This window comes from Aythya ferina (assembly GCF_964211825.1).
Source record: "Aythya ferina genome assembly, chromosome: 3".
NCBI lineage: Eukaryota > Metazoa > Chordata > Aves > Anseriformes > Anatidae > Aythya > Aythya ferina.
Window position 1 is genome coordinate 38,289,112 of NC_140298.1, and position 26,028 is coordinate 38,315,139.

The 26,028-nt window shown below is 51.7% G+C and overlaps 2 protein-coding genes and 1 long non-coding RNA gene across 12 annotated transcripts in view; 2 read left to right on the forward strand and 1 right to left on the reverse strand.

Moving 5' to 3' along the window:
• Positions 1-492: 492 nt before the first annotated feature.
• LOC311435193 (uncharacterized protein) lies at positions 493-10,793 on the reverse strand. Of its 7 annotated transcripts, XR_014691989.1 has the most exons (5): positions 10,062-10,721; positions 9,264-9,378; positions 7,454-7,663; positions 3,319-3,493; positions 493-2,631 (listed from the first exon to the last, which is right to left on the reverse strand). XR_014691989.1 is itself a non-coding variant. In XM_084515920.1 (3 exons), exons 1-2 carry the CDS (start codon positions 10,484-10,486, stop codon positions 9,291-9,293), a joined length of 513 nt encoding a protein of 170 aa, XP_084372046.1. In that variant the 5' UTR covers positions 10,487-10,721; the 3' UTR covers positions 6,773-6,799; positions 9,264-9,290. The 7 variants fall into 7 exon arrangements, 2 of the variants coding, with proteins under 2 accessions (XP_084372046.1, XP_084372045.1); XR_014691986.1 differs by having other exon boundaries at positions 7,454-9,378; positions 10,682-10,793; XR_014691987.1 differs by lacking the exon at positions 7,454-7,663 and having other exon boundaries at positions 3,319-3,436.
• Positions 10,794-11,510: 717 nt separating this feature from the next.
• On the forward strand, positions 11,511-15,749 carry SIX2 (SIX homeobox 2). Its single transcript, XM_084515918.1, has 2 exons — positions 11,511-12,393; positions 14,557-15,749. Exons 1-2 carry the CDS (start codon positions 11,834-11,836, stop codon positions 14,858-14,860), a joined length of 864 nt encoding a protein of 287 aa, XP_084372044.1. The 5' UTR covers positions 11,511-11,833; the 3' UTR covers positions 14,861-15,749.
• Positions 15,750-19,308: 3,559 nt separating this feature from the next.
• The window catches only part of LOC311435065, a 32,461-nt gene continuing 25,741 nt past the window's right edge, over positions 19,309-26,028 (forward strand). For 3 of the 4 annotated variants that reach the window (XR_014691899.1, XR_014691900.1, XR_014691902.1), the window contains exons 1-2: positions 19,309-19,440; positions 24,660-25,758. This is a non-coding gene — a long non-coding RNA (uncharacterized lncRNA). The remainder of the gene's footprint in view (positions 19,441-24,659; positions 25,759-26,028) is intronic. The other variant, XR_014691901.1, reaches the window with a different exon arrangement.

Consider the following 26,028-nt stretch of genomic DNA (forward strand, 5'->3'; position numbering starts at 1 on the left):
TTCTACCAAACCATTCAATAAACCAGTTGACAATTTATATATATATATATATGTATATATATATAAATTATTTATATATATTTATAAAATATATATATATTATTTGTGTGTAAAGTATATATATACTTTATATATATATATAAATATATATAATATATATATTATATATATAATATATATATATAAATTTTATATATATATAAATATATATGTAATATATATAATATATAATATATATATTTATAAAATATATATATATTATTTGTGTGTAAAGTATATATATATATACTTTATATATATATATATATATATAAAGTATATATATATATATATATACTTTACACACAAATAAAGAACCAGTTATGTATTAACAGACACCTTCCTCCAGTACCTGTTTGCTGGCTCCACAATGAAAGAATGTGTTTTGTAAACTCTACTGCATGTTTCATTGTTTGTCAAAGAAATATATCTGATGCAACCATATTCAGAACTCTTACTTAGCAAAAATCCCATTAATGTAATGAGAAGATGCAAAGACTAGGCCTTATTTATAAAAAGTTTGAGTAAAGTCCATATATATGTGTTTGTGCATATGTATATTTAATGTATATATGCATACAACATCCATAGGCATACACTAAGAAATTCTTCCTTTTCTTTCTCCTGGCTGATAAGTTAAATGGAAATTTTGTAAGGAATGAAGGCTTGAATTCCTGCAAGTATTAACCCTGAGTTTCAGCTCTGAATTTGCTCTGATATCTTCTGTTGTTCCCTCATTTTAATGTTCATGTTCCTCTTAATTTACTGAGGATATTAGGTGTATCAAGCTGAACAAGACAAGAGTCTACTCACATGTATGTATTTTCTCACTTAAAAAAGAAAACACATATCTGTATTTGCATTTTCTTCCTATATCTGTTATGAATCTAAGCACTTTAGCACAGGAAATATTGGACAGTCTCACTCAAAAAGTTTCACCCAGCATGCAACTTACTATTCATTATTATTGTTAAATTGCATGGTTTTATTGTATAGATTGTTATTAAAAGATAGGATTACTCAAGTGCTAACTTCTAATAGAAGTTTGGACAGACAGGGAGGCCAAGGAACCAAGGTCATGTGGTTATTTTGGTTTGCTGTACATGTAATAAGATGGTTCTTCTGATTATTACAGAAATCCATATCCTCCCTTTTGTACACTAATGAAAACTTTTTAGAAGAAAATATTGAGAGATCTGTACATAATACAGATTTCATAAAACTATAAATTCTTGGCACACTAGTTAGGCATATTTAACTTATGTGTGCCTAATCTGTATTTTTACTGGATTTCTCTATCCAAGAGTTCTGCTAGCTGTAGATTACTTCCACACAGAAACACACGCATCTGGGTGTTAGCATCTGTGCAAGATTTGATCAGTTGCATATTTGCCTGTGAATTTTCAGATGTAGGCAAAAAAAATCCTATTTCTTGAGGACTATATAAGGAAATAAGTCTTAACATGACATCATATTATTCAGCAGCAGAGTATCAACCTGCATCACCACACAGTACACAGTAACAAGTTGTTTATTTAACATATGGCAGGAAAAGTGCCTGCTTCATCAAACTCTACATATAATGATCATCTAAACATTGCTGCTTCTACAGTGCCTTGGAAAAGTTCCCTTTCTGCTCAAAATGATTGAGTGAGGATCACATTATGGGTCTCCAGAGATCAAAATAAGACTTCTCAAAAGAAGAACAGTGTACATCTGCTTTACTGTTGAAGGTTGCATAATATCAACCATATCTCAACACCTTTTGGCGTCCTGGAAGACTAGCCCAAAGCAAATACACACCAGGAACAAGATCTTGCATTTCTTTGATGCTTTCAGATTACTCTAAGAGACATAGCCAGAGAGATAAACGTTCATCATCTCGTCCCCAAGGAATAGAAACATTTTTTAAGAGTCATAATTAATAATTAAGTGACTCATCTTCCTAAGATGCCTGCCTGACATTGAAGACCAAAGTGACTTTGCATTGTTCTGTAACAGTTCCTCCTCATGAAAATATTACTCTTGCAATATTGTCAAGATTTGTGCAATCCTAAATGGTCAGTCAGTGTGCCAGGTGCCTAACTGGGAGATGCCCAAGGGAAGTTCTTCAACATCACTGGAAGATTTCAAACTTTTTCTCTTGTAAGCCCCCTTCTACTAGTTCTTTCATGCCAAAACTCCTTTTTCCCCCTACTCTTTCCAGTTCTTCAGAATCCCAGTCCAGAGCCCACCACTGCTGGGGTGCCTTCCATTAACTTTTGTACACCTGGGATATTTCCCCTATTACTTTTTACACAAATACAAATTGCACAGATAATGACGACAAATACAAAGCATCTTTAACAGGATGGAAATGGGGTCCATCCATGGTCTCAGATTTCTCTGAGAGGTAGATTACTGAATAAACATAAAGGCTTTGGTCAGTTGAGCTTGAAACACCTAGACAAATTTCTCGAGAATGTGAAGCAAAGTGCAAGCTCTCTAATTACATGAAAATAATTATAGTGTTTTACATTTACATTGCACACTTCTGTCTTGGAGTTGGCCATGGATTATTGATCCAATAGAGATGTGAAGATCCTTATTCAGCTAGAGGAAAAAAAAAATAATAAAAAATCATAAAGAACATGACTATTGCCTTTAAAAATTAATCCGTGAAAATAAAAATGCTCCTGACTCCTCCCTCCCTGTTTGTAGCTCCTTGCCACAGAGGATTTTGAGGTGACCACAGGCACACTCTTTCTCCTTTAACTTTCCCTAGCTGAAACTTTCCCCCATGATGTAGCCTCCTCATACTTTCTGCAGCTGTAGAGAAAAGAGATGTTTTATGGACTGAATTCATCCTCTCCCATCCCTCCAGGAGTCTGTCACCCAGCTGAAGACTTCATCCCATTTAAGGCCAGAGATCACTGCAGCCAGCCTGGGCTGGCCTCCAGCAGTCCCAGGATCATTTTTGCTATCTACAGCCTCCTCTGCTGTCACTGGGACTGTGTTTTCTTCTTTTGTTTTGCAGTCTGTTTATTCTTTTTGCTCTGACCCATTACACTAACGGTCCCATTTCTGTTCTCTCTAGTCAAATGTCTCAAAGAGCAATCTGATGAGTTAGGAGAACCATCTTCAGGCACAGCCTTCTCCTTACTGAATTAATACTGCTTGTTCACCTCTGCCAGCCAGAAGTCTGGCATCCAATTTGGCATGGAGCACTTTTCCTTCCCTTATGGACATTAAACATGCTTATTACACTCTAGCTTCCACATCATAACTCAAGTAACTCACCCAATTATACCTCTTTACTTTCTTCTCTTGGAAGCTGAAGCTCACTTCTTTACGATGACTATAAGGCCCAGATCCCAGACTTCTTCCATGCATGCCAAATGCTGCTGCCAACCTTCCACTTGAAGATAAACATGAACATAACACCCTCATCCAAAAGTGTATTTGTTTCAGAATGCTGATCAGAGAGGAAAAAAAATAAATAAAATAAAATAAAATAAAATAAAATAAAATAAAATAAAATAAAATAAAATAAAATAAGAATAAAGAAAAATCCTTTATTCTGTAAAATTCTTCCTGGGCTTTGTCCAGTTTATCTCATGCTCCATTCCTTTCTTCTACCAGATCTCTTACGTGACTGAAACCAACAGGACCTCGTAATTAAGGAAATGTTTATCAAGTTAAATTACTGTGATGTGGTTATTCTACTGTTTAGATTTTTTTTTAAATGACAATCTCAGTTTTTCCCTGAAGTAAAATTAAACAAATCTTAATTAAAACAGTTAGACATACATAAATACACATAAACATACACATATACGTATATATATATATATATATATATATATATATATATATATATACACTTTAACAAAAATTTTCCTGATTGTTTTCTGGCTGTGGAAGGTAGCAGATATACAAAAATTAAGAGGTAGTTATACAAGAATCCCACGCTTTGCAACTCTCTGTCACTCAGTGAAATCTTTGGCCCTACATTAAGTATCTGGTCTTCCTCTGCAACTTATGGGGAGAATGAAACTACTGGAAATGATTTAAGCACTATTAAACTCTGTTAGAAGAATGAAAAAATAAGGAGTCTGAAGAAGATGGCACTCAAGAAGTCCCTTCTTGCAAAGTTGGTTAAAATGTGTCCCTATTGCTAAGTGAAACATGGCTAGGAACAATTCTCTGGCCCTCAGGCTAGGTCACTTGGTCTTTGAATTCCAAGTAGTGCCTCTGTGGTTCAAAAAATATATATTATTTCCTTTGAGTTTTTAGTTCTGAGTATTGGGGATAATATAAAGTATGCATTGTAAATTATTCAAGGGATATTTTAATAGCATGAAGCACTGTTGGAGTGTGGACTGAGGGCATAGAATGGGACTTAGGACTGCAAAAATTCCTGGGACAGTGTTGGAGGAGTGGAATAGCATGGGATAGAGGGAGCCAAACCAGGTACAATCTAGTGCAGACAGCAGCTTGGTAACAATTGGTAATGTGCACAGCACCCCCAGCTACTGCTGTAGAGAGATCATGGCCAAAACTGTGCCTGGGAGCATGCTGGCAGCCAAATGTGGTGCTCGAGCTCATGCCCCTTCATGCAGTATGCAGTGCTGGTGTCCACTGCTGCTGGTATCTGGTATCTGCTGGGGAAAGGCTGTACAATTACACACCTGACCATGCACAAATGACTAGACTGTTGAAGACAATAGAAAAGGGTATAGCAGCCGAGTAGAAGATTATTTCTTAACCAGCAAGTTATAGAGCCTTAGCCTTTCCTGCTTTAGTAGCTTAACTGCCTGAAAACAAATCCAGAATTTACTGGACTGGCCTTTTCTGCATATTAAATAATCAACAAAGTCAATATCAGACTAGTCTTAAAGTCTCTGTTTAGAACAAAGATAAAATTGATGAAAAAAAAAAAATGGAATGAAATGGGACACCAGGTCTGTTTAAATTGCATAACTTTTCTGGGAATTAAAAGGTCCATGGTGCACTTGAACTGATTCAAGAACCTATGAAATAAAGGAGAGAAGATATCAAAGGGCAGAGGCAGAATTAATCCAGGAAAGAGGAGGCTTAAACAATTCAAGAGGAAAATACAGAACATTTTCACAAGTTCGGAAGTAGCAAATTTTCCACTGGAAAGTGGATCAGCTTTAAACTGCAGTTAAATTGTCTAAACTGTCTAACTTTCCACAAAGCTTTTCCCTGTAGTTTTGATCTGTGTACAAAGCTTCTGAGAGAACTGCAAGACATGACAAACAAGCTAAATTGCATTTCCTAAATTCTGTAAATAATGCAATGTTGTTACTCCTTACAAATTTTGGGGAAGTTAAAACAAATTGAATGCATTGCAACATTTTATGAAATGTCACAATACATATTAATTCACATTATATATATTCAAATTCAAATTCAAATTATACATATTAATTCTCATGGTTTTAATTGATAGAGTCTTGCTTGGTTTTATTTATCCACAACGGCAAATTATATAAATTATTTAAAACGGGAAAGAAATCCCCAGTGAAAACAGATTTCTGGTAAGTCAGTTAGTGTTCTTTGACACTTATATATGCGTGTGCATTACTTGCTATCTCTACCTTACATTTCAGCTTGTCCCAGTGCTGCAGTATCTGACCGGTAGGTGTGTTTATGGGCACACAGCTCAGTAGACTACAGAAGAACTCACGTAAGGTCTTCCTGCGGTGAAAATAAAATCCCACAGGTCCATAAATCCTTCTTGCTCCCCGATCTTTGCCGAGGATACCTGTGTCGAGGAGCAACTGTAAGATGGGAATGGCGGATGCTCTGGGGACTGCTCGTCTCGCTTTTGCCGTGCGAGGGATGCAGGAGAGGGTGGGACCCCCTGGGACCTCTTGGGACCGCTGTGCCCGGGGTGGGGGGACACCAGCCCGTGGTGGGGCAGGGCAGGAGGAGAAGACCACGGAGGATTTCTGGCCGTGGCCACGACGTGCGTGAGCCACCTGGGGGACGGCGCGGGGGCGGTTTTAGGCTCCTGCAGCCGCTCGTCCGGAAGCCGGCGGGACAGCAAGGACGAAGCCCTGCTTCCTCTCGGCAGCGCTGGGAGCTGAGCCGTAGAGCCCTCTAGTGAGATTTCTAGGAGCGAATCTCCCCCTCCGGCCCTCCGGGGCCGGCCTCGACGCCGCCCGCGTTCGGGGGGCCGGTTTGGCTCGTATAGGGGAGCCGAAAATCCGAGTGGCGCGGCAGGAGGCGGCTCGGGGTCTGTTTCCCTCGGGGCGACGCCCTCTCGGCGCCCCGAACCCCGTCCAGAAATTCACCGACACCACACCCCTAAGACCCTGAGGTCCCCCAGCCCGAGGGCGGGGGTCGCACGGCCACCAAGCAGGGCACGGCCAAGGCCCTGAAGATGTCAGCTGCCTGGGGAGGGAGGGGAGAAGGAGAAGAAGGGCGGCCTGTTCCTAAAAATACTCCCCGGTTACATCCCCGTGAGCCAGGGATGGAGATGGTAACAAAAATGCCTTGAATCAGTAGGAGCAGTGAACAATCTTCGTGCTTTTCCTCATCATCTTGGAATAATCAGTGGAATTAACTGAGGTCGAGGAAACAGGCTCTTGGGTTAGTTGTGGGAGGCTGTGAGAATAGGGGGCAGCCATTAAAAGAAACCTGATCGCTATTCATCAACTCGGAAGAGGGGAAAGGAGGAGGAAAAAAAAAATAAAAGACCTTCGTGGCTCGAGCTCATACCAACCTGGTCTATCTCTGATCAAGAAGATCCCTGGAAACAAGAAGTTTACAAATATTGTCAAATTGATGCTTGTAGTGTGATTTAAGTTGTCAATCCTGCAGAAGCCCACCAGAACTTTGGACGCAGTGCCCTACATTTCTGGCTAGTTATTGCCAATCCCCTAAGGCGGAAAGCTCCCTCTCCTTATTTTAACCATATGTGCCTTTTGTTGTTGTTGTTGTCTTGTCTGTAAAGCTCTCCGCTCAGTCCTCCCGTGCCGCGGAGCATCCGAGGTGCAGCCCGCAGCCGGCACCGGGGGGGGGCTGGCTGGGCTCCGGCAGCCCCCCGACGGGTGTCCCACTGCCGCGGGACAGAAGCCTGGCTGTGGGACGGGGGGAGAACCCCAAATCAATGTTGGTGCTGGGGGTGAGGGTGAAGGAAGCGAAAACCTTGAACCCCGATCCCGAGATCGAGAATGGGCCATGAGAAGGTAGTGGGGCGGCTGTAGGATTTGTGGGGAGCACGGAAAGCTGCAGAGCCTTGAGAGGGGGGCACGGAGCCTCAAGATCCCTCGAGACCCCCTCGGACAGCCCTCCGAAGCCGTCCATCTTCCTGAAAAATGCGCAGCCGCTGCTCGGGGCCCCCCGCCCGGGCACCCCGGCGCCCCCGCCCCGCCCGGCCCCTCTCTTAGCATAATCGAGTTACCCGCTACATAGCTGGCATCCTCGGCGGCTCCCCCCGAGGAACAGCGCGCAGCTCGCTGCAAAAAGCTTCCAGTTCTTCCTCTCGCCTCAAATCACGGAACAACAAGCTATTGTTGTTTGTCTTAATTTCGTTATTCGCGGTGATCCCGGTCATGTTTTCATTTTCGGTCGGGGCAGGATCTCGGGCTCTCTACGTGCCATCTGCGATGGGCTAGAGCCCGTTTTGTTTTGAAACAAAACGCGGAATTCAATACACGCGGGAATAAAGCGCACGGGGGTGGGGAGGGGGGCTGCAAACTGCCGCCGTGGGGCCCGAAACGTGTGCGATGGGGTTCCCGGGAAGGGGAGCATGAAAGAGGAGGGGGAACGGACAGGACACGCAGGCCTGGGATCCTGGCAAGGGTCTTTACGATTTATAAAAAAGATAACAGGAAGAGCAGGTTAACTGCTGGAGGGTTTCGTCCACGTCAGTCGTCTGGTTTTAAAGGGAAGGCATACTGTGTTCGCCTTCTACCCCCACCCCCACCCCAAAAAGAAAAAAGAAAAAAAAAAATGAAATAAACGAAAACTTGGAGTTGTTTGTCGCTTGCTCTCCCTACAGCCCCTGCCACGGTAGTGGGCCCGTGTGGGCAAGCCATGAGGATTGCCGGGTTGGTCATTTGCTTGCTACCAGGGCCGAGAAAAGCGTCCCACCGACACCCTCCGTCTCCCTCCCTCCGTCCCCACGCAGGGAGCTGAGGCCGACGGCAGGATCGTGAGTGTCCTGCGTGTCGTGGGGGCTTGCCATCGCCACAGCCACCGCTCTGCCTCCTGCTTCCCCCGGTGCCCCCCAGGCACAGCCGGAGGCGTTTACGCCTGTGTAAAAGGGTTATGCTGCAGGGCATGGGAGGGGGGCACAGGGGCCGCAGTCGGGGGGCCGCGGGGAAGGCTGCAGGCAGGAGGCTGGGAGGCTCGGTTTCTGTGTGTCATGGAAGAGGTGCGGGCCAGCAGCCTCCCGTGCAGGCTGCTGTCTCGAAGGAGACGGTGGAGACACCGCCGAGAGGGAGATTCTCAGATAACCGCGGCGTTGTCCTGGCACTCATTTATGGACACAAGGCAGTAACGTGCAATTAAAAGTTCCCAGGGAGCGACACGTTCAGCCCCCCCTTCCCTCAGCAAGTCCTCGTCCTGGTTAATAACGGGAGCGTTACGAGAGAAAAAACGACTTTTTTATTTTCCTCCTATTTCACAGCCACTTGCGCTGACACTGCCGGTCCCGCACGCTGCCTGGTGCTCGGCAGCGACTTCCCGGAGGGGCCAGACCTCTGCTGAGGGTGTCCTGGGGTCAGTCACACCGCTTCCCTGGCCGGGACCGGGATGAACCCGGGGCTCCTGCGCCGGGCACAGCGGGGCCGGGCGCAAGTTTGGGGCAGCCCAGAAAAGCCTTTGGCTGCGGCTGCACGGAGACACCCCTCAAAATGTTCCCGTCGGACGGGGGGCAAATGTTACCAGGCGATTGTTTCTTGCTCTGAAATATAACTGCAGTGAACGAGCTCTTTTGCACATGCCAGAAAAGCTCCTCGCCTGATCGTTTGATTCCCTCGCAACTTGACTCGCCCCGTGCCGGGGCTCAGCAGCCGGTATCTGCTCCCTCTTCTAGCACTAATAGGAAGAATTTTCTTGCCCCAAAGTTAAAAGCAGTTATAGAGCATTGGGATCCAGCTGTCCCTAATTTGCAATCGCTCTGGGAAGCGGCGACACACGCCGCCCGGCCACCGCCGCCCGAAGTGAAAGCGCCTGCGGAGGGGCTTGCGTGTAGGGTCCGTACTCACATTTTAGGGAGCTAAGAAGAGATTTTCTCAGAGCTCCGTCCACGCAACAGGTTTTGACATCTCCTTTCCGGCTAGGGCGAACAGCTGCTCCCATTCAGCCTCCGCCGCTGTGGTTCTGAGACGGAAGGAGAGGAAGCGGAGTCAGGTAGATCCCCGATAAACGTGCAGCGACAGAGCGCGGTAGCACGGAGGCGGGAGGGGAGCCCAGACCTCTGCAGCTCTTTTGTCTTTTGCTACGGCCCCGGCCGCCGAGGGGAGCGGGACGGCGCCGGATTCTCCCTTCCGAAAGTCGCCCGGAGTAAGCACAGAGGTCGGGGATGGGAGAGGGGATCCGTGCTTCCCGGGGGTGGGAGACGGGATCTGTGCTTCCCTCGCCGTGTCTGTTCGGAGGAGCATTTTTGAAGCAGATCCTCTCTCCCACCCCGCGGCCGTCCGCTGCGGCCCCAGCTGCGCCCCATCCTCTGCTGCGGCTGAGCGGGAAGCGCGGAGAGCGGGACGCAATCGTTTCCAAACAAGCACGGTTTGAATCCCGCAGGAATCGGCCAGCGGCAAGACGCTGAGCGGCCGAGTGCTAATTCTGCTCGGGGGGGAGGGAGACTGGTGCAGAGGGGCTTTACGGACCCGCCACCGACGTTCCCAAATTCGTTTGAAACGAATGCCCTGCAAAGGAAGCCCCGGCTTTGCTCTGCGCCCCCCGGGCGAGCCGAGGCGGGGGCCGCCCGCTTCCCACGGCTTCTGCACGGCTGCGGAGAGGCTCGCACAGGTAGGCGGGCACCGGGCTTCCGAAACGGGGCTCACCCGAAAAACTCCACACGCGGCCGGTGGGTGCGCACAGGCGCCCCGACGGGCCGGGTTCTGGCCGCGGCGGAGCCGCTGCCCCCCTTCGACTCCGGCTCCCTCGGCCCCGGGGGCCGGTTCGCCCGCTGCCGTTCGGCCTCGCCAGCCCCGGCCGGCTGCTCCGCAGGGCCCGGGGGCTCCGTAGGGTCGGGCTGCGGGGCGGGGAGCCGCGGCCGGGGCTTCCGAGGCCTCACCGAGCCCCCGAGGCGCAGGGGAGCAGCTGGGGGGCTGTCAGAAAGGTGGGAGCGCACGACGGCAAAGCCGAGCTGGGGAGGCTGCAAAAGGCGTCGGAAGAACTTGCTAGCGGTTGTGTTATTTCTCCCCCAAAACAGAACATTTCGGGCCGTGAAATCAGCCCTGGGGCCACGCACGGCGGCGGGGGGCATCCGAGGGGCTCCCGCCGAGCGCTTTCACTTGGGCTCCCCCCCGGCGCCTGCAGCCTGAGGGCACTTCCCGAGGGGGCTGCGCCCGTCCCCGGGCCCCGCAGCCCCCCCGGCCGGCTCTCGCTTCGCCCGCACCGAGGGGACGGGGAAGGATAGGGGGTGACAAGGGGCCGCGCGGTCACGCCGAGTGTCCCCAACTTTTATGCGTGTCCCCCGGGGCGCAGCAGCCCTGCACGGGGCTGGAAGCGATGCAGGAACCGACGTCGGGATCGGGAGAGGAAAGGCGAGTGGCGGGGCCAGGCGGGCACGGCTCGGGCCCTACCGGCAGCCGGTCCCCTCTCCGGGCAGGTACGGCCGGCGTGTAACGGGATCCCGGGTGGGAACAGGGTCCCTATTGTACGCGGGAGGCCCCTTCCCCAGAAGGCTCGCCACCAGTTGCTGCTGGGCGCTGGGGAGGGGGCGAGGCAGAGCCTGGAGCAGGGAACTCGCCTCAAGGGCCGGGGCCGAGGGGTTCCCCCCGACGGGACCGGCAGGGGCCCGACGGAGCGGCGGCTCCCCGCTCCCCCGCTGCCGGTGGGTGCCCGCAGCGTCAATCACGACGGCAATTTCTCCCTCGCTAGCTAATATCTCAGCTCGCAGGGCCGCCTCTGAGTGGATCTGAGCAATCTGTCAAGCCAGCCGGGGAGCCACCTCAAAACAGATCGGGTTACCCCTGATTGACAGCGTCACCATGGCAAATAATTTGACTAAAACTATTGTCTTCTCCTGGCAGTCCCCGGGTCAGATAACCGGACCAATCACAGCGCGGATAATCACTTTTCATGCCAGCTTAGAATAATATTATTAAAAAAAAGGGGGAGAGAGAGAGAGAAAGAAAGGGGGGAAAAACTCCGAGAGGGAGAGGAGAGAGGGAGCGGGGCTTTACCACTATATTATGTGGGATCTTTCGGCGGAGGGGGGTGGGGGGGAAGCAGGGAGATCCCAAACCGGCGGCCGAGGGGGGTGGGGGTGGGAGAGCCGCGGCCGCTGCGAGCGCTGCAGATAGGAGACAAAAGAGGCACAAAGTTCCTCTCGCAACTCGGACTTACAAAAAGGAGGCGGCCGGGGGAAAACGCCCTCCGCGCTCGGGCTCCCGAGGCTTTCTCCTCGCTCCTCGCCTTTTTTAAGCCGCTGCCTCGCCGGGGCCGGGCGCCGCCGATGGCCGCGGCCCCCCGCGCCCGGCCGTGACCCCCGCCAGGCCCCGCCGGGCGCCGCCGCCCCGGGGCCGGCCCCGCATGCCGGGCGCTGCCCGCCGCCCCGCGCCGCTCCCCTCTATGCGGCCGTAGGGTGCGCGGCGGGGCAGGGCTCACCATGTCGATGCTCCCGACTTTTGGCTTCACCCAAGAGCAAGTGGCCTGCGTCTGCGAGGTGCTCCAGCAAGGCGGCAACATCGAGCGGCTGGGGCGGTTCCTCTGGTCCCTCCCTGCGTGCGAGCACCTCCACAAAAACGAGAGCGTCCTGAAGGCCAAGGCCGTGGTGGCCTTCCACCGGGGCAACTTCCGCGAGCTCTACAAGATCCTGGAGAGCCACCAGTTCTCGGCGCACAACCACCCCAAGCTGCAGCAGCTCTGGCTCAAGGCGCACTACATCGAGGCGGAGAAGCTGCGGGGGCGACCCCTAGGGGCGGTGGGCAAGTACCGGGTGCGCCGCAAGTTCCCGCTGCCCCGCTCCATCTGGGACGGCGAGGAGACCAGCTACTGCTTCAAGGAGAAGAGCCGCAGCGTCCTCCGCGAGTGGTACGCCCACAACCCCTACCCGTCCCCGCGCGAGAAGCGGGAGCTGGCCGAGGCCACCGGCCTCACCACCACCCAGGTCAGCAACTGGTTCAAGAACCGCCGGCAGCGGGACCGAGCGGCCGAGGCCAAGGAAAGGTACGGCTTCCCCCGCGCCCGCGGCCCCTCGGCTTGCTGCTCGCCCCCAGCTCCGTGGAGGCCGCCCCGACGGCGCCCGTGGCCTCCGGGGTGGAGGAACCGGGAGACAGGCGGGCCGGCGCCGTGGGTGCTCCACACGTGTCCGGGATGAGCAGAGGGGAAGGAAGCCCCCGGAGAGGCGGTCGGGCCCCTTGACCAGCCGAGGGGTAGCCGGGGGGCGGCGGGGCCCGTGCCGTCGGGGCGCGTCCTTGCGGGCTGCCCGCTGCCGAAAGGGAGCGGCGGGACGAGGGAATAAGGCGAGGGGAGCGCTGCGAAGGGAGCCCCCAAACTGTGCGCCCTGCAGATCGGGCCGCTTACGGGCAGACGGGGAGGGAAGACAACTCTCTGCCCTTGATCGTGAAATTGCACCTCGGCTTCACCACCCAGCGCGGTGCTCACGCATGCATATTTCTATATAATATCTCCTCATACCGACCGTGGCTCCGAGACTGTGCTTTTCTCGTTAAATTGAGGGAAGGGGCCGTTAATTGCCGGCAGAAGTTAATGCCCGCGTACTCGGGAGTACTTTGCCTTCAGCCGGCCCTGTGCCTTAAAGACGGGCCGAGGAAGCGAAAAGCGTGTCCCAACTGCGCTGTGCCTCCTTCCCAGCTCTCTCGATCAGCTCGTACGTCCTGCACGGTTAATTAGCAGATGATTAGAAATCTCCCGCACCTCCGCGCCACGGAGGACACGCCGTTTTGCTTTTCTGGCTATCGAGGTTTGGAACAGGCGAGCGCCTCGGCCGCGCAGCTGTGCAGCCCTGCAGGTTCGGGCTCCGCACAGATTTGCTCCACGCATTTCCCCAAACGGTGCTAGCGCTTTAATTTTCTTTCAAATCCCTGCAAGTGTTGGTTTTACGAGATGTTAGAGATCCTTTTTATTGCTGATAGCAGGGACTCACCTTCGCATATCCAAAGGAAATGAAGGTTACACTTATTCCATTTTTTTTTTCCCGAGGAATCAAATTTTAAAGGTCTCCAGAGACAAATAAGATTTTTGACATTGAAAAATACACTCAACCTAATATTACACTCCAGGCGTTGGAAAACAGACCGTTCCTGGGATTGCCATTTACTCAAGGAACTTGTTCAAGCAGAGCTTTCTCTTCGATTTTTATTTTTTTGCCGCAATGTGTCTCAAGCCACATCCTGCTGCCCTCACCGAGCAAAAAATGTCGGCACAATGGCCACCCGTTCCCTCGAGCAAATCCTGAGGGATCGGGCCCCTCTGCCATGCAGCGTGTTCAAGGCTTCCGCAGAAGCTTTTGAATCCACTTAAAACGCCTTCGGTATTTCAGACAGGGCTGTGTCTACAGGGTTGCTACTTCTAATAGCCGAGTTAGCCTTGACGGGACGGTCGCCCCCACCTCATCTTACCCCTCTTATTTCGAAAAAAAAAAAAAAAAAAGTTTTTTTTTTGTTTGTTTTTGTTTTTTGTTTTTTTGTTGTTGTTGAACGGGCTTGGCAAACCTCCAGCGATTTCTCGGTGTTTACCCGGGGGTGCCTCCCGGCACACCGTGCCGCCTTGCCCAGCCAGGCAGGCGGCCGGGGCTTGAGGCTCGCCCCACGGGGAACGGGGCCCCCCCGGGCTGCGCCCTCCGCGCCGGGAACGGCAGCCTGAGTGGGGGAGAGCAGCCAGGGCTCGGGAAATAAGCGAGTTAACTCTGTTTGCTTGCCTTATCTTCCATATCGGGCTATGCTTTGAGCTTGGGGCGAGGGGGGGGAAATGTCCGGTTACTTAAGCAAAAGGCAGGCTGGTGCTGGGCTGCAGCACGGAGCAATCCTGCGTGCAGCCGCCTCGCCTCGGCCTTGCTTCTCTTTAGCTCGGGGAGCAATTTTCAAGTGTGAAAGCCTTTTTTTTAATTTTAATCCCTTCCTCTTCCCTTCCTCCCCCCCTTTCTCCCTCCCCACACCGTGTAAACGCTTTGTGATAGACGGAGGCAGAAAATGACGTTTTGGCAAAGTGACACTTTCCGCCGGGCTAGTGGGAGACTCTTGTTTACAAGTTCGGCGGCCCTTGGCCCTTTGTGCCAGACGAAGAGGCCCGGGAGGTTTGCAGAGTTTGGGAAGCCGCCGGTCCCGCGTCCCCCCGGTGACTTCCCTCCCTCTTTTGTGTTTCCTATAGGGAAAACAACGAGAATTCCAACTCCAACAGCCACAACCCACTCTCGGCGTCAATGAACGGGAATAAGACAGTTTTGGGGAGCTCGGAGGACGAGAAGACGCCGTCAGGGACCCCGGATCACACTTCCTCCAGCCCCGCGCTGCTGCTTAGTTCCAACCCTGGGCTGCAGCCCCTGCACGGCCTGGGCCACCCCCAGGGCCCCAGCGCCATCCCCGTGCCCAGCACCGACCCCATGCACCACCACAGCTTGCAGGACTCCATCCTCAACCCCATGTCATCCAACCTGGTCGATCTGGGCTCTTAAAACCGTGTACACGCTCCCTCCTTCGCGCCTCCTTTACTCTTACATATTTTTTTCCTTAATCTTACCAGAGACTTTTTGAAAGCGATGACAAACTCCTTAGTGGAAGTGTTGTGTGCCCTTTGGCAGCAGGCTGGCTGCAGGTTTGGAAGGCATTGGACTCAGCTGTGGGCAGTAATGGTGTAAAAAGCCTGGAGGGTTGCTTAAAGCTGGTCCCAGGTGGGGACAGGCTGTCAGACAGGGCCTGTGGCTTTCATCCCAGGCCGTAACACGGTGCAGTGGGGCAGCTCCTCCCAGCCTTGATTTCCCAAATCTCTCGTTGATGTTGCTTGGTCGGCCCGGTCTGTGGGTGAAGAGGCACATTGTAATATTTTTTTTCGGGGGGTGGGGAGGACGGGGGGGGCGCAAGGCCGCTGTTTACATGCCTGATGGGAAGTTTCGCATCGCTCCCGCTATCCTATTGTAGTTATGTATCTGTGGCAGGTGTACGATGTACAATTTCAACTAAGAATACAAAAGTTGTAGTCAAGTTATAGCAGCGACACGCTCTAGGCAGACTCTGTAACCTTCTTGTAGCTGATGCTATGCAGAGAGGCGGCTTCTACGGCCTTGTCCATGTGGTGCTTTCGCCATTTGCTGGGTGGGAAAGGAAGAGATGGCCCGAGCCCGGTCCCAGCAGAAGGCAGAGCGGGGGGGGCAGATGCTGCCCGCGGCGTGCACCGGGGGCAGGAGCGGGCTTTGAGAGAAGAGGAACTGCTGCTCGAGTTTAGACCTAAACGACAGTATCAACCGCAAGTCACCCGACCTTAGTTTTGTTTATTGTTTATATTATGTGAATACATTCTTTGGAAAATATTTCTGCTTTTATTTTATAATAAAATTTAGAAATCTAGCTCGGCGTGCGCTTGCATCACTCGCGGGCGGGATGCATTTGGGCTCAGCCCGACTGGTAGCAGACCCGCGGTGCTCGGGCAGCTCGGTAGCCCGGTTGGCCCCACGGGTGGTGGCCAACCCCGGAGTTCCCCCGGGCCGGGGCTCTCCCCCAGCCCGCCGCCTCACCGGGACGGGGGTCGGTCTGCTGCGGCCGTGGGTCCGTCCTGACCCCGGTGCACCGTGGAGGGCAGTGGTGGAGAGGCAAAGGCCCGAAGATGCTTCCTCCAGAGCCTGTGCGGGAGTTTGTGACAACGGGAATGTTCTACTCTTCTCTTTTTTTTTTTTTTTTTTTTCTTATTATTTTGTAGTTTAGGCTATTTTTCGTAAGCACGGGGTGGCAAAAGAGGCAGGCACGTTGCTTGCAGTTTTGCTTCGTTAAGGGATAGGAGCTAAGGCTGGCTTCTTACGGTGATGGGCAGGGATGGAAGCCGAGAGAGGCAGCGCCCTTTAGTCGCCCGGTGTGGGGCTGCGCTGTGTTTCACCCACGGTGCCTCATCCTCGCCAGCAGCTCTTTGCTAGAACCCCAAAGCAATATATCATCCAATTGAAACTTTTCTCGGAGTTTCTTTTATGCTTATTTCCTCCCCTAAAATGAGTTTCTTGTGAAAAATAAGCCGAGAAAACGATATGGCTTCAAGCTGGATAGAAATATGCGTGGATCAGCAAAGATCGTGCCCAGGTTTCAGACGCTGGCTGCAGTTTCAGTCAGCTAGAGTTTGGTGTGGGCAATGTCCTAATTTGATATTATCGGGGGCTGGATTAGCACCTTCTGCGTTTGTAGGTGTCCGCTAAAAGCACTGTTCTCTGAGGGCCCCGGTAAAGTCTCTAGCAGTGAGGGTGTGAAGTTCAGTAAGGGGGAAGATCGTCCTCGAAAAAGACCCCTCTTGCCCCTGGTTAAAAATCCAGTGTCCTCGTTATGCTGGGGTTCAGTGGGGCAAGCAAGATATTGCATCATTACAGAGGAGAAGGTACCTGGGCTACTTGATATATTCAGGGTGATGCTTCTCCCATTTCGGCCCTTTGGGGTAATTTTCCAGCAGTGGAGAAGATGCGCCTGCTGCCTCTGCTGCGAGAGCGTACGAGTGTGTTCGTGCGTGCACACGAGTCTAAGGGGCAGATTCTGTTATTTCCGTTGAGGGACATCTAATAATTTTAGCTATGAATTTTAATCCTTTGAAAATAAACATTTCGCGTGTATAGGAATCACTGCTTCCTAGGGCTACAGAAGTTCCCTGCTCCCTATAAGATAACACATGCAGTGGTGCAATATTGCAAAGAATGAATTAATTAGCTAGTTAATTATTTAGTATTTTTAGAGATAGAAGTAAAGTTTGGGATCTGCGGAGAAAGGCAGAATGCCTGGGTTAATAAAACATGGCCTCGAAACCGACATAGAGCCTTAAGGCTTTGACCGCTGGAGAAAAAAAAAAAAAAAAAAAAAAAACGATTAGAGAAAGACTAAAGCCAAGATGGGGAACATTTAAAGAAGCAGTATCAAAACAGGATGGGATGTAGGTGGTTAATAAAAGGTCATATTGCACAGAGGAGGCAGAATTCGATCGGGGAAAGCAAATGAAGGGCTGACAGGGTGAGAAGGCCCTTTGAAAGCTAGGGGCGATGAAAACTCCTGTAAATTGCAGAGAGGATCGCTTATAAACGGAGAGAGGAAGAGAACGCAAGTTGCTGAAGTCAATTAAAGGCAGCCAGAAACCGAAATCATGCAGTCAAAAAAAAAAAAAAAAAAAGAAATCTGGAGGTCAATCTAGCATTAAGGGCGCACACAGCTTAAAGCCAAGCTGATGGGAGGTGTATAATACAACCTGAAAAGCCGTACATGTTAAGACTCATTTTATCGGACCGTACTTGCCTTAGTAATGATGTTTGGTAAATTAGCCCAAATCCCCCCGATTTTCCACGCACAAAAAAAAGTTCCCGATAGAGGAATATGCCGAAACTGACGTGACTAATCCTCGGTTTTAAACAGATTAGTTATGATTCACTAGCGTTATGTTACACGGGGCAGATTTCATCTCCGCGTTGTTTGTTTGCAGGGTGCACCCGCAGGTTTCGGGGCATAAATAAGAAGTCGCTCCGGATCTGGCAGGCTTTAGCCATGAAATTCCCCCTGGCTAATTCGGGAGGGGGGCCGGCAAACCCCACCGCCGAGCCCCCGTAGCGCAGCCTGGCTGGCTGAAGCCCTTCTTCGAGTAGGGGCTGGATTCGGTGATCCCTGCAGCTCCCTTCCAGCTCGGGATATTCTCTGATTCCCTGATTCTGTGACTTCTTTTGGAGCCCGTTCTCAAGAGCAATGGGAATATCAGGCCGCCCCTGATAAGCCACCGAAACCCCGCTTCCCTTCCCCGGGTGCTGCTCCCCGACCGCACAGGGGGTCAGCGGGGGGGAGGAGGTGGGAGGGCAGGGGACAGGTGGGGGACATTGGGGGGGGTTGGGGGGACAGGGGTTGCCCTTGGCAGCGTGGCCACAGGGGCGTCACCACCCTGCGACAACAAGCGGGGCAGGCGGGGCACCTCCAGCCCCTCGGGACGGTCCTCTCGGTGCATGGCATTTGTTGGGGGGGTGGACCTCTCTCGGTCTCTCGTGTAAGTGTATACACAAACATATAGATAGCTGGGTAGAGGGATAGATAGATGGATAAATAGGTGGTTGGTTGGTTGGTTGGATGGATGGATGGATTAGAAATGTGTGAATGTGTGTGCATTATATTTGCCCTCAAACCCAGAACTTAACCAATTTACATAAGGAATGCAGCATTTACGGCCCCCAGAACGGTAACTGGAGTCATTCCTTTAGAGAGCAGGGCGCTGAATATTCACGGTGTGCTCGAGCAGATTTGTTCTGTTGGGCAGCACTGGGCTTCATTACGTGACTGTCAGCTGTCCCGGTGCTGGGCTGGAGAGGGGCCGATGAGAGGACCCGGGACAGAAAGCCGTTCCGTCTGTCCTGCCGCCCTGCCGGGACAGCCCTGCCGGTCGCGGGAGAGTATCCCGACAGGCTGCTGGAGGTGGGGGTTTGCTGCCCATGTCGTGACAGCCCGCCTCCTGCAAGTCCTCGCAAGAGCTTGGGGCGAGCAGCACCCCCCGGGCAGCTCAGCCGCATCTCGGCTGCCATGGGGGCTGCATTTTCTTTCGACGGTACAAGCCGGTTTTGCAGGCATTCGCACGTCCTATAGGAGAAAAATCGCCTGCTTGGCACATTTCTGGAGTGCTGCCCCGGGTAAAGCTATTTTCCTTCCTCTCCTCCCTACCCCAGGCTGAGCAGCTCGGGTCCAAGAGCATCCCAGTGTGAGGATGAGGGGGGATTTCAACCCCAAAAGACGAGCGAATCCCACTGCCTGCCCAGGGGGGCTTGTGGAAGGCTCTCGGGCTCCTGTTACCAGCGCCGGAAATAAAATCTCCTGCCTTCTTTAGGAGAAACAAATGCAGCCCGGAGTGAGCAGGCTCTTGCCTTCAGCAAACCCTCACTTGAGCATGACAAATAATGTAGGGAGATCGCGATGAAAACGCTGGCCACTGCCCCGTGCTGCAGAACTCCTTAACTTCCTCTGCTCAGTGAATCAAAACGCTGCGGCTCCGGCAGCCAAGAAAAATACACTGAAGGGAACTTTCAGTGCTTCAGCACACAAGGAAAAGGTGAGGGTTTTGTCTGAAGGAGAGTGGCTCTGGGGTTTGGAAAAACACATCCTTCAACTGCCGAGCAGGGATGGGCGAAGCGGTTCGTCCCGCTGTGCTGCGGGAGCGGGGCTCCGGGGCACCGCCGGGGAGGTGGCTCCGTGCCGGGGAGAGCTCGCGTCCTTCCCCGTGAAGGTTTTCATTATTTTATTTTATTTTATTTTATTTTATTTTATTTTATTTTATTTTATTTTATTTTATTTTATTTGACTTTTTTTTTTTTTTTTGGTCTCCGTCCCTACCTTCTGCCCAACCCGTGTTTCTTAAAAAAAAAAAAAAAAAAAAAAAAAAAAAAAAAAAGCAGACAGACACACGGAAACAAATTGAGGCTTTACCAAGAGGCTGTGACTCATAGGGAAACGGGGAAGGTTAGTGGGAGCTAAGGTGAGCAGGCAGGTAAAGCGTTACATCAGCACACAGTAGTGCTCGGGAGAAGGGGGAGAGGAGAAAATACTTGGAAAGATGAAAATCGCACATGTGCTTCTGATGACCCCATTAGATGCGAAGTCCTCCAGGAAATACATATTTGAAACAGCCAGGAAAAACAAACATGCCTTTTTTAGACTTGCTTGTCCCGCCATGAAAAATGCAAACCTCGGTATGGTTCGTGTGTATTTAGGGGGCGGGAGGGAGGAAAGGGGATATAGATTTTGTAAAGAACCCGATGAAAGCTGCCTTCATCAGGAATATTCATTTGCGCTCCTCCGCTCTCCAAAAATAGGCTGCAGCGTGAAAACCGAGGCAGTCGTTAAAATTACCGCGTGTGAGCCGGGCATCCGAGGCTGAAAAGCGACTGTCAATAGCTCGCCTGGGTGTCAACATAGGCTGGCTGGTCAACAAGACTGGCTGGCAACAGCGAGGAAGGAAAAAGAAAAAAAAAAAAAAAAGGAAAAAAAAAAAAAAAAGAGGGTTGGGGGGGCGAAGAGTAAAGAAGTGCAGCTTTATAAAGCCCAGGGTATGCTGCGGAGTTGGACGGAGTCCAGTGGCTCCTGTTGGAAGGGCGATTTTTGGTTCGGGGCCGGCAGAGCCGCTAGATGGGATAGGACCCCCCCGCGATGGGACCCCCCCACACACATCCCACCTTTCCGAAAGACGCTGTGAGAGGCGGCCAGGCTGGAGTCGGGGCAGGGAGATCAGGGACTCGGTCCCAGAGCACCTGAGAAGCAGAGGCACGACGGCAGCTTCCCAATCCCCGGGACCCCGCTGCAGGGACCGTGGGGGAGCCCAGGGGACCTTTTGGCCCCCTCCCCGCTTTCCACCGCGGAGACCCCGCAGGCCGGGGGGGCTCAACGCCCGCTTGCTGGATCCCACTGCAGAGCCCCGCTTTCGGCCGCGGCTGCCCGAGCCCCGACGGCAGGTGCCCGGCAGCGGCCCCCTGGCTTTGGGGGGAAAGTCGGGGACACGCAGGCTCTGGGAGCCGCGAGGGTGCGTGGCAAATCATGCGTGGGGGGACATCTCTCCCCTGCGCGCTGCCGGCAGTGCCCGGGTGTCCAAAGCCGCCCTCTACAGCGGGGTGCGGTTAATTAACGCGGCTCATTAACGTCCCCGCTGTCACTGGGGAGCTGGGTGACGCCGGGAGGCATTACCAAAGCCCGAGCCGGTGGCAACCCCGGGAGGGGCCCGACCCCACAGCCGGGCCCTCCCGTCTGTTTTCTCCTGACACCGTGAATCCCGCGGCCTGGGGCTGTGTGTGCGCGGCACCCGGACCCCCCGCCCTCGGAAGCCGGCTGCTCGCCGCTTTTGGGGCGCGCACGGCGAGCGGGGGGCAGCTGCTGCAGCAGCAGGGTTGGGAAACCTCCCGGATTCAAACCTCCCGGACTCAAACCTCCCAGGGGCGCAGGGAGCGGCGTGCGGGAAGGATTCGGCCCGCGCCGCTCCCGGGCTTCGTAGGGGCGGAGGGGGGCCGTCCTCCCCACCCGCGGTGTTTGAATGGCAACCGAAGGGGCCACCGGCACCGCTCCCCCACACCGGCAGCCCCGAAAATGTCGGTGCTTTCTCCTCCATAGGTGCGACAAATCCCCCTGTGCCACGGCTCTGCGGCGGGGCAGAAAAAAATCCCCATATCCCTTCCAGCCTCCAGGGGCTTTTGTTTTTCCCTTTATTATTATTATTCGTCTCTTTACCCTAATTATTCTACATCTGGTGTATTCATTACATCGGCCGGTGCCGGCCGATTGCAGCTAGAGCTGCCTTGAAGATATTCACCCGGGCACTGCTTCCCCCGACATTCATTTAAAACAAACCCCCTGACCTGGGCAGGAGGGGAGGAAGGACGGGGCCTGCCGTCGAGCCCCACGCACGTCGAGGCACACGAAGGGGGGGGCAGCCCAGTGTGCAGGGGGAGCTGGAGCCGGGGCGGCTCTGCGAGAGGCTGCGAGGGGCTCCGGCGTCAGTGCGAGGCGAGGTTTGAGCCTGCTGCCGACCCGCCCGGGTGGCGTGCTTTGCCATTTCGATGGTATCTCGCTTTTGGAGGCATTTTATGGCCGGGGGAAATCTAATCCAGTGAAGAGAAAGGAAGAGAATACTGTTGGCGTAGAATGAACTCCGTGTGGTAATCTTCGGGCAAATGGAAGGGTTTCGATGCCAAAGCAAAGTGTTTGCTCGTCGGGTCTGCTCATACTCTGAAGGGAGGCGAAGACACCATTTGAGAAATCCAGCTGGTTGCAAATCATACATTTAATCTCTCAGCTGGAATGATTTAATGGATCAGTATCGAGTAACAGTCCTGGAAAAGTAGCCTCCTAAAAAAACAGAGATAAATCCTGATTGAATAATAGTAAATGAAAACCGTGGATTACAGCGACTGCAAGGCACTATTTGCTTTGCAGCCCTCGAAGGATGCTGCCTCCGAGGGGCCAGAGCCCCGTGTGTCATCCAGGGGCGGCGGGGCAGGTCCCGGCACCTAGCGGCGTCCCCCAGCCCCTTGGGGAGGGCTCCCCTCTCTCCCCCGTCCCCCCCTTTCCCGTCCCCATATCCCTGGCACCCCCCGAAGCAGCGGAGCAGCGGCACAGGCTGCTCGCCCCCGAAACGTGTCGTCGGGAGACCAAGGCTCTGCGCCTCCGGGATGCGCTGCGGAGAGGGGCAAGGATGGGGGCATGCAGGGAGAAAAAGGGGCCAGGGGTCCCTTCGGCAGCCGGGGCTGTGAGATGTTTTTTTAACCCTCCGGGGGCCGTAACTTTACCCGGGCTTTGACGGCTCGGGTAGAGGAAAGCTCTCGACAGGGTGTGCGAAAGCACTTGTCTCGGCTCTCCCCGGCCGAGGTCATTATGGTGCTTAATTAAAAACCCTTCCTCGACGGGGCAGGTGCCCCCGGCCACACCAGCTCCTCCCGGGCCTTCGGGGGCGCAAGAGCAGAAGGAATAACCTGCTCCCGGCCCGGCAGAGAGAAGCGGTGCCCGACTCCTCTCCATGTCCGTGCCGCGGAGCTGGGTGTTTTTTGAATTTATGATGGTTTGGAGATTTTTTCTTTTTGTTTTGCCAGCAGCCACCCTCTTAGGTGGATTTTTACTCTCGCTATTCCAGGGTGTTTCATGTTACCAGGCGCTGTCGGAGATCGTCGGGGACAGGCTCACCCGCTCCTGTCCCCTCTCCGGGCGAAACCTTCCTATTCCGAAATTGCGAGGAGCGGGGGTCACCGCTTCCCCGGCCGTGCCACCCCCCGGCCCGGGGCCGTGGGGAAGGCTGGGGGCCGGGGGGCCCCGCAGGGCTGGGCACGGCGAGCGGCATCACCCGTATAAGGAATGCAATGCGCTGCAATGCGGAGAGCGAGAGCAGGCAGCACAGCATTAGCACATTTTTGTCATTAAATGTACTCGAGCTGTAATAGTTGTTTATATTTACGGGGCATTCTTGAACGCAAACCACATGCTCGAGTCATCCATACATGAAGCTGGAGTCAGTGGAAAGTTGTGCTTCCCGAGGACGGCTCTGGGGGACAAGGGCAGCTCAGGTCAAAATCAGTTTAGTTTGGCGTTACCTATTTATAGAGAGATGGAAAATCTAAATGAAGTTAAAGAAATGGGACGTCAAAAAAAAAAATCTCAGACAGCGTTCTGAATCTCAATCTATTTTTTTTTTCTTTTTGGTTTCAGAACAATTCGACAGTTTTGTTCATACTATTGTGGGATTTTTTTTCATCCTCACCCTCTTCCTAAAACTATTACTGTACATGTAGAGGATATCACTATAAATTTAAAATGACTCCTCTGTTTCAAATGATCTCTTCAAAGCTTTTCAAAAACTACAAGGTCTTACAATGCTTTTACATAGAAATGTTGAAAATTGTATTTTCTGCAGACAATATAGACTCTGGCAAATGAGTCAAATTAGTATTTTATGTTGACATTTTAATATTTTTCACATTGTCTTCAAATTATTTAGCAACTGAAAAAATCCCTGCCTGCCATGTTTGATGAAATCCTGCCTACAGTTCCCCAGCTCACTTCTGTAAGAAAAGCTAAATAAAATAGCTGTACTGAAAAGCAAAGTGTTTGTGTGCAAAAACCAGAAAACAGTTGATCTTAATTATAAAGAACTCAAAGGTGTGCTTTAACAAGTTGCCTTCGGTCTATACAATCTTCATATGATTACTTTTTCTATTATGTGACTTTTTTACATCACATAAGCAGATATGTGTAAAATTTCTATTTATGTATAAAATGCTTTAAAGCTCACGGGTATTTAAGGTTATTAGCAATGGTGTAGCTACAGAAAATCAAATAATAAATTATTTATAAAGTTTTTGATTTTTTTTTTCTTGCCAAGAGCAAAAGCCTGGCCCCGTTCCTTTTGAAGACAATGGCAAGGTTCCCACCTACACCCTAAGGATCTGTGAAGTCAGTCAGAGTTTTTCCATGGACTTTGGATCAAGCCCATAGCATGAGTCAATTTAAGAAGTGATTACTTCTCTGTCATAGAAATGCACATTGCATTTGCTTAGATAAGTACATCTCGAGGATTTTTCCACCCCCATATTTCAGGATCTTAAATGAGGAAATCCTTTAGTCAAAAATTCCTTGAAACGAGTCCAGCTCTCCCTGGCCCACCAACCACACACCTCCAGTTTGGGACTTGCTCTGGGTGGCACTAAGAGCAAACAAATGTCTGTGTTCTTTCTTGCAAAACTATTCTGCTTTTTGTCCCTGTTTACCTTCTGACCTGTCTTCCCCACAATCCTCCAGCATGTGTCCTCTTCTGTGAGACAGGGGAACAACAGAACCAGGAGATTTTGGAGAAGGAGACACCGGAAAATGGTGGAAACTCAATGACAGCACCACACACAGAGATGCCACAGAAACGAAGTCCATTTCTTCCCACCTTTCATTTTTAACACTGGGTCCCACATTTCCTCACTCCTCAGTCTCCCTTGAGCAGACCTGCCCCAGGAGAGGTGTTTTTATACAGGCAGGAGTGGCTTCACTGCCCTCTCTGCTGGCTACAGAAAACTCCCTTTGTCACTCACCACCCACCGGAGTGAAAGGGCCACTGTTCCTGAGGAAAAGCAGCCTGCTTGCTAACCAAACAGTCTGCTCTTCTGGTAACAACAACAACAAAAAAAAAAACTAAAAACAAAAACCAGCTGCCCCTGACAGGATCATCTGCTACAAGAAGGATCCTCCGAGGACAGCAGTGTCTGCAGCCGCACAGCCAGCAAGGGGCAGAGGGCACTGCAAGGGGGGCTGGGCCCATTCTGCAGCCTGGTGGCCCCCAGGTGCCCCCAGCAAGCAGCTGGCCCATGGCTGTGTCTGCTGTGCCCTGCTCAGCCAGGTCCAGGAGAGTGGAAAGGTGAGTCCCCCGCCACGTTTCCAGCCTGCCTTCGCTCTGCAATACGTGCAATTTGACTGGACCCCAGAGCCCGCCTGGGAATCTTCAGATCACATCTGTGTTTGATTACATCTGTTTGGAGCATCTGTTTATGTCTATCTGTGGCATTATAAAGGAATCTCCGAGGCCTGTTCTGTTATGTCATGCAGAAATGAAATTGTGTCAGCGAGTCAGTGCTGCTGCACAGCTCGTGACCCAGCAAGCAGCAGAGGAGACCAGGATGGGCAGAGCCATGGCAGGCAGCCCCCAGCATGGAGCTGAGACAGGGCAACATGGAGACGTAAATGGGTGGCCAAGTTTTATCCATCACCGACCCAGTCCCACCAGGGCTCGCTGACATTTCATCTGCGAAATCTGCTCCCGTTCATGTGTGTCAAGAAGACACATTTGCATAATTAATGTTTCCTCTTTTCCTGAAAATTCCTGCTCCCTGAAGAGTGAATAATGTTGACTCGGGTAGGTCAGAAGAGTTTGCGTGACGTTTGTGGGTATTTCTCCAGTCTGGACATGGAAATCTGTGATTACTGGTCCCAGTGCTCCCCACTCAGGTGCAAAGCCCCAGTGTGCAGTCCCCAGCTAGAGCAGTAGTACTTGCTGGAGGAGGCTGGAGGGGGAGCAATGAGGACAGAAGCTGGAGAGAGCTGTATAATAACATGGCAGATATTTATAAGAAATTAGTTTAGCCTTTTACATCTGTGGCAACTGCAACCAGTCCAAGGGTACGTT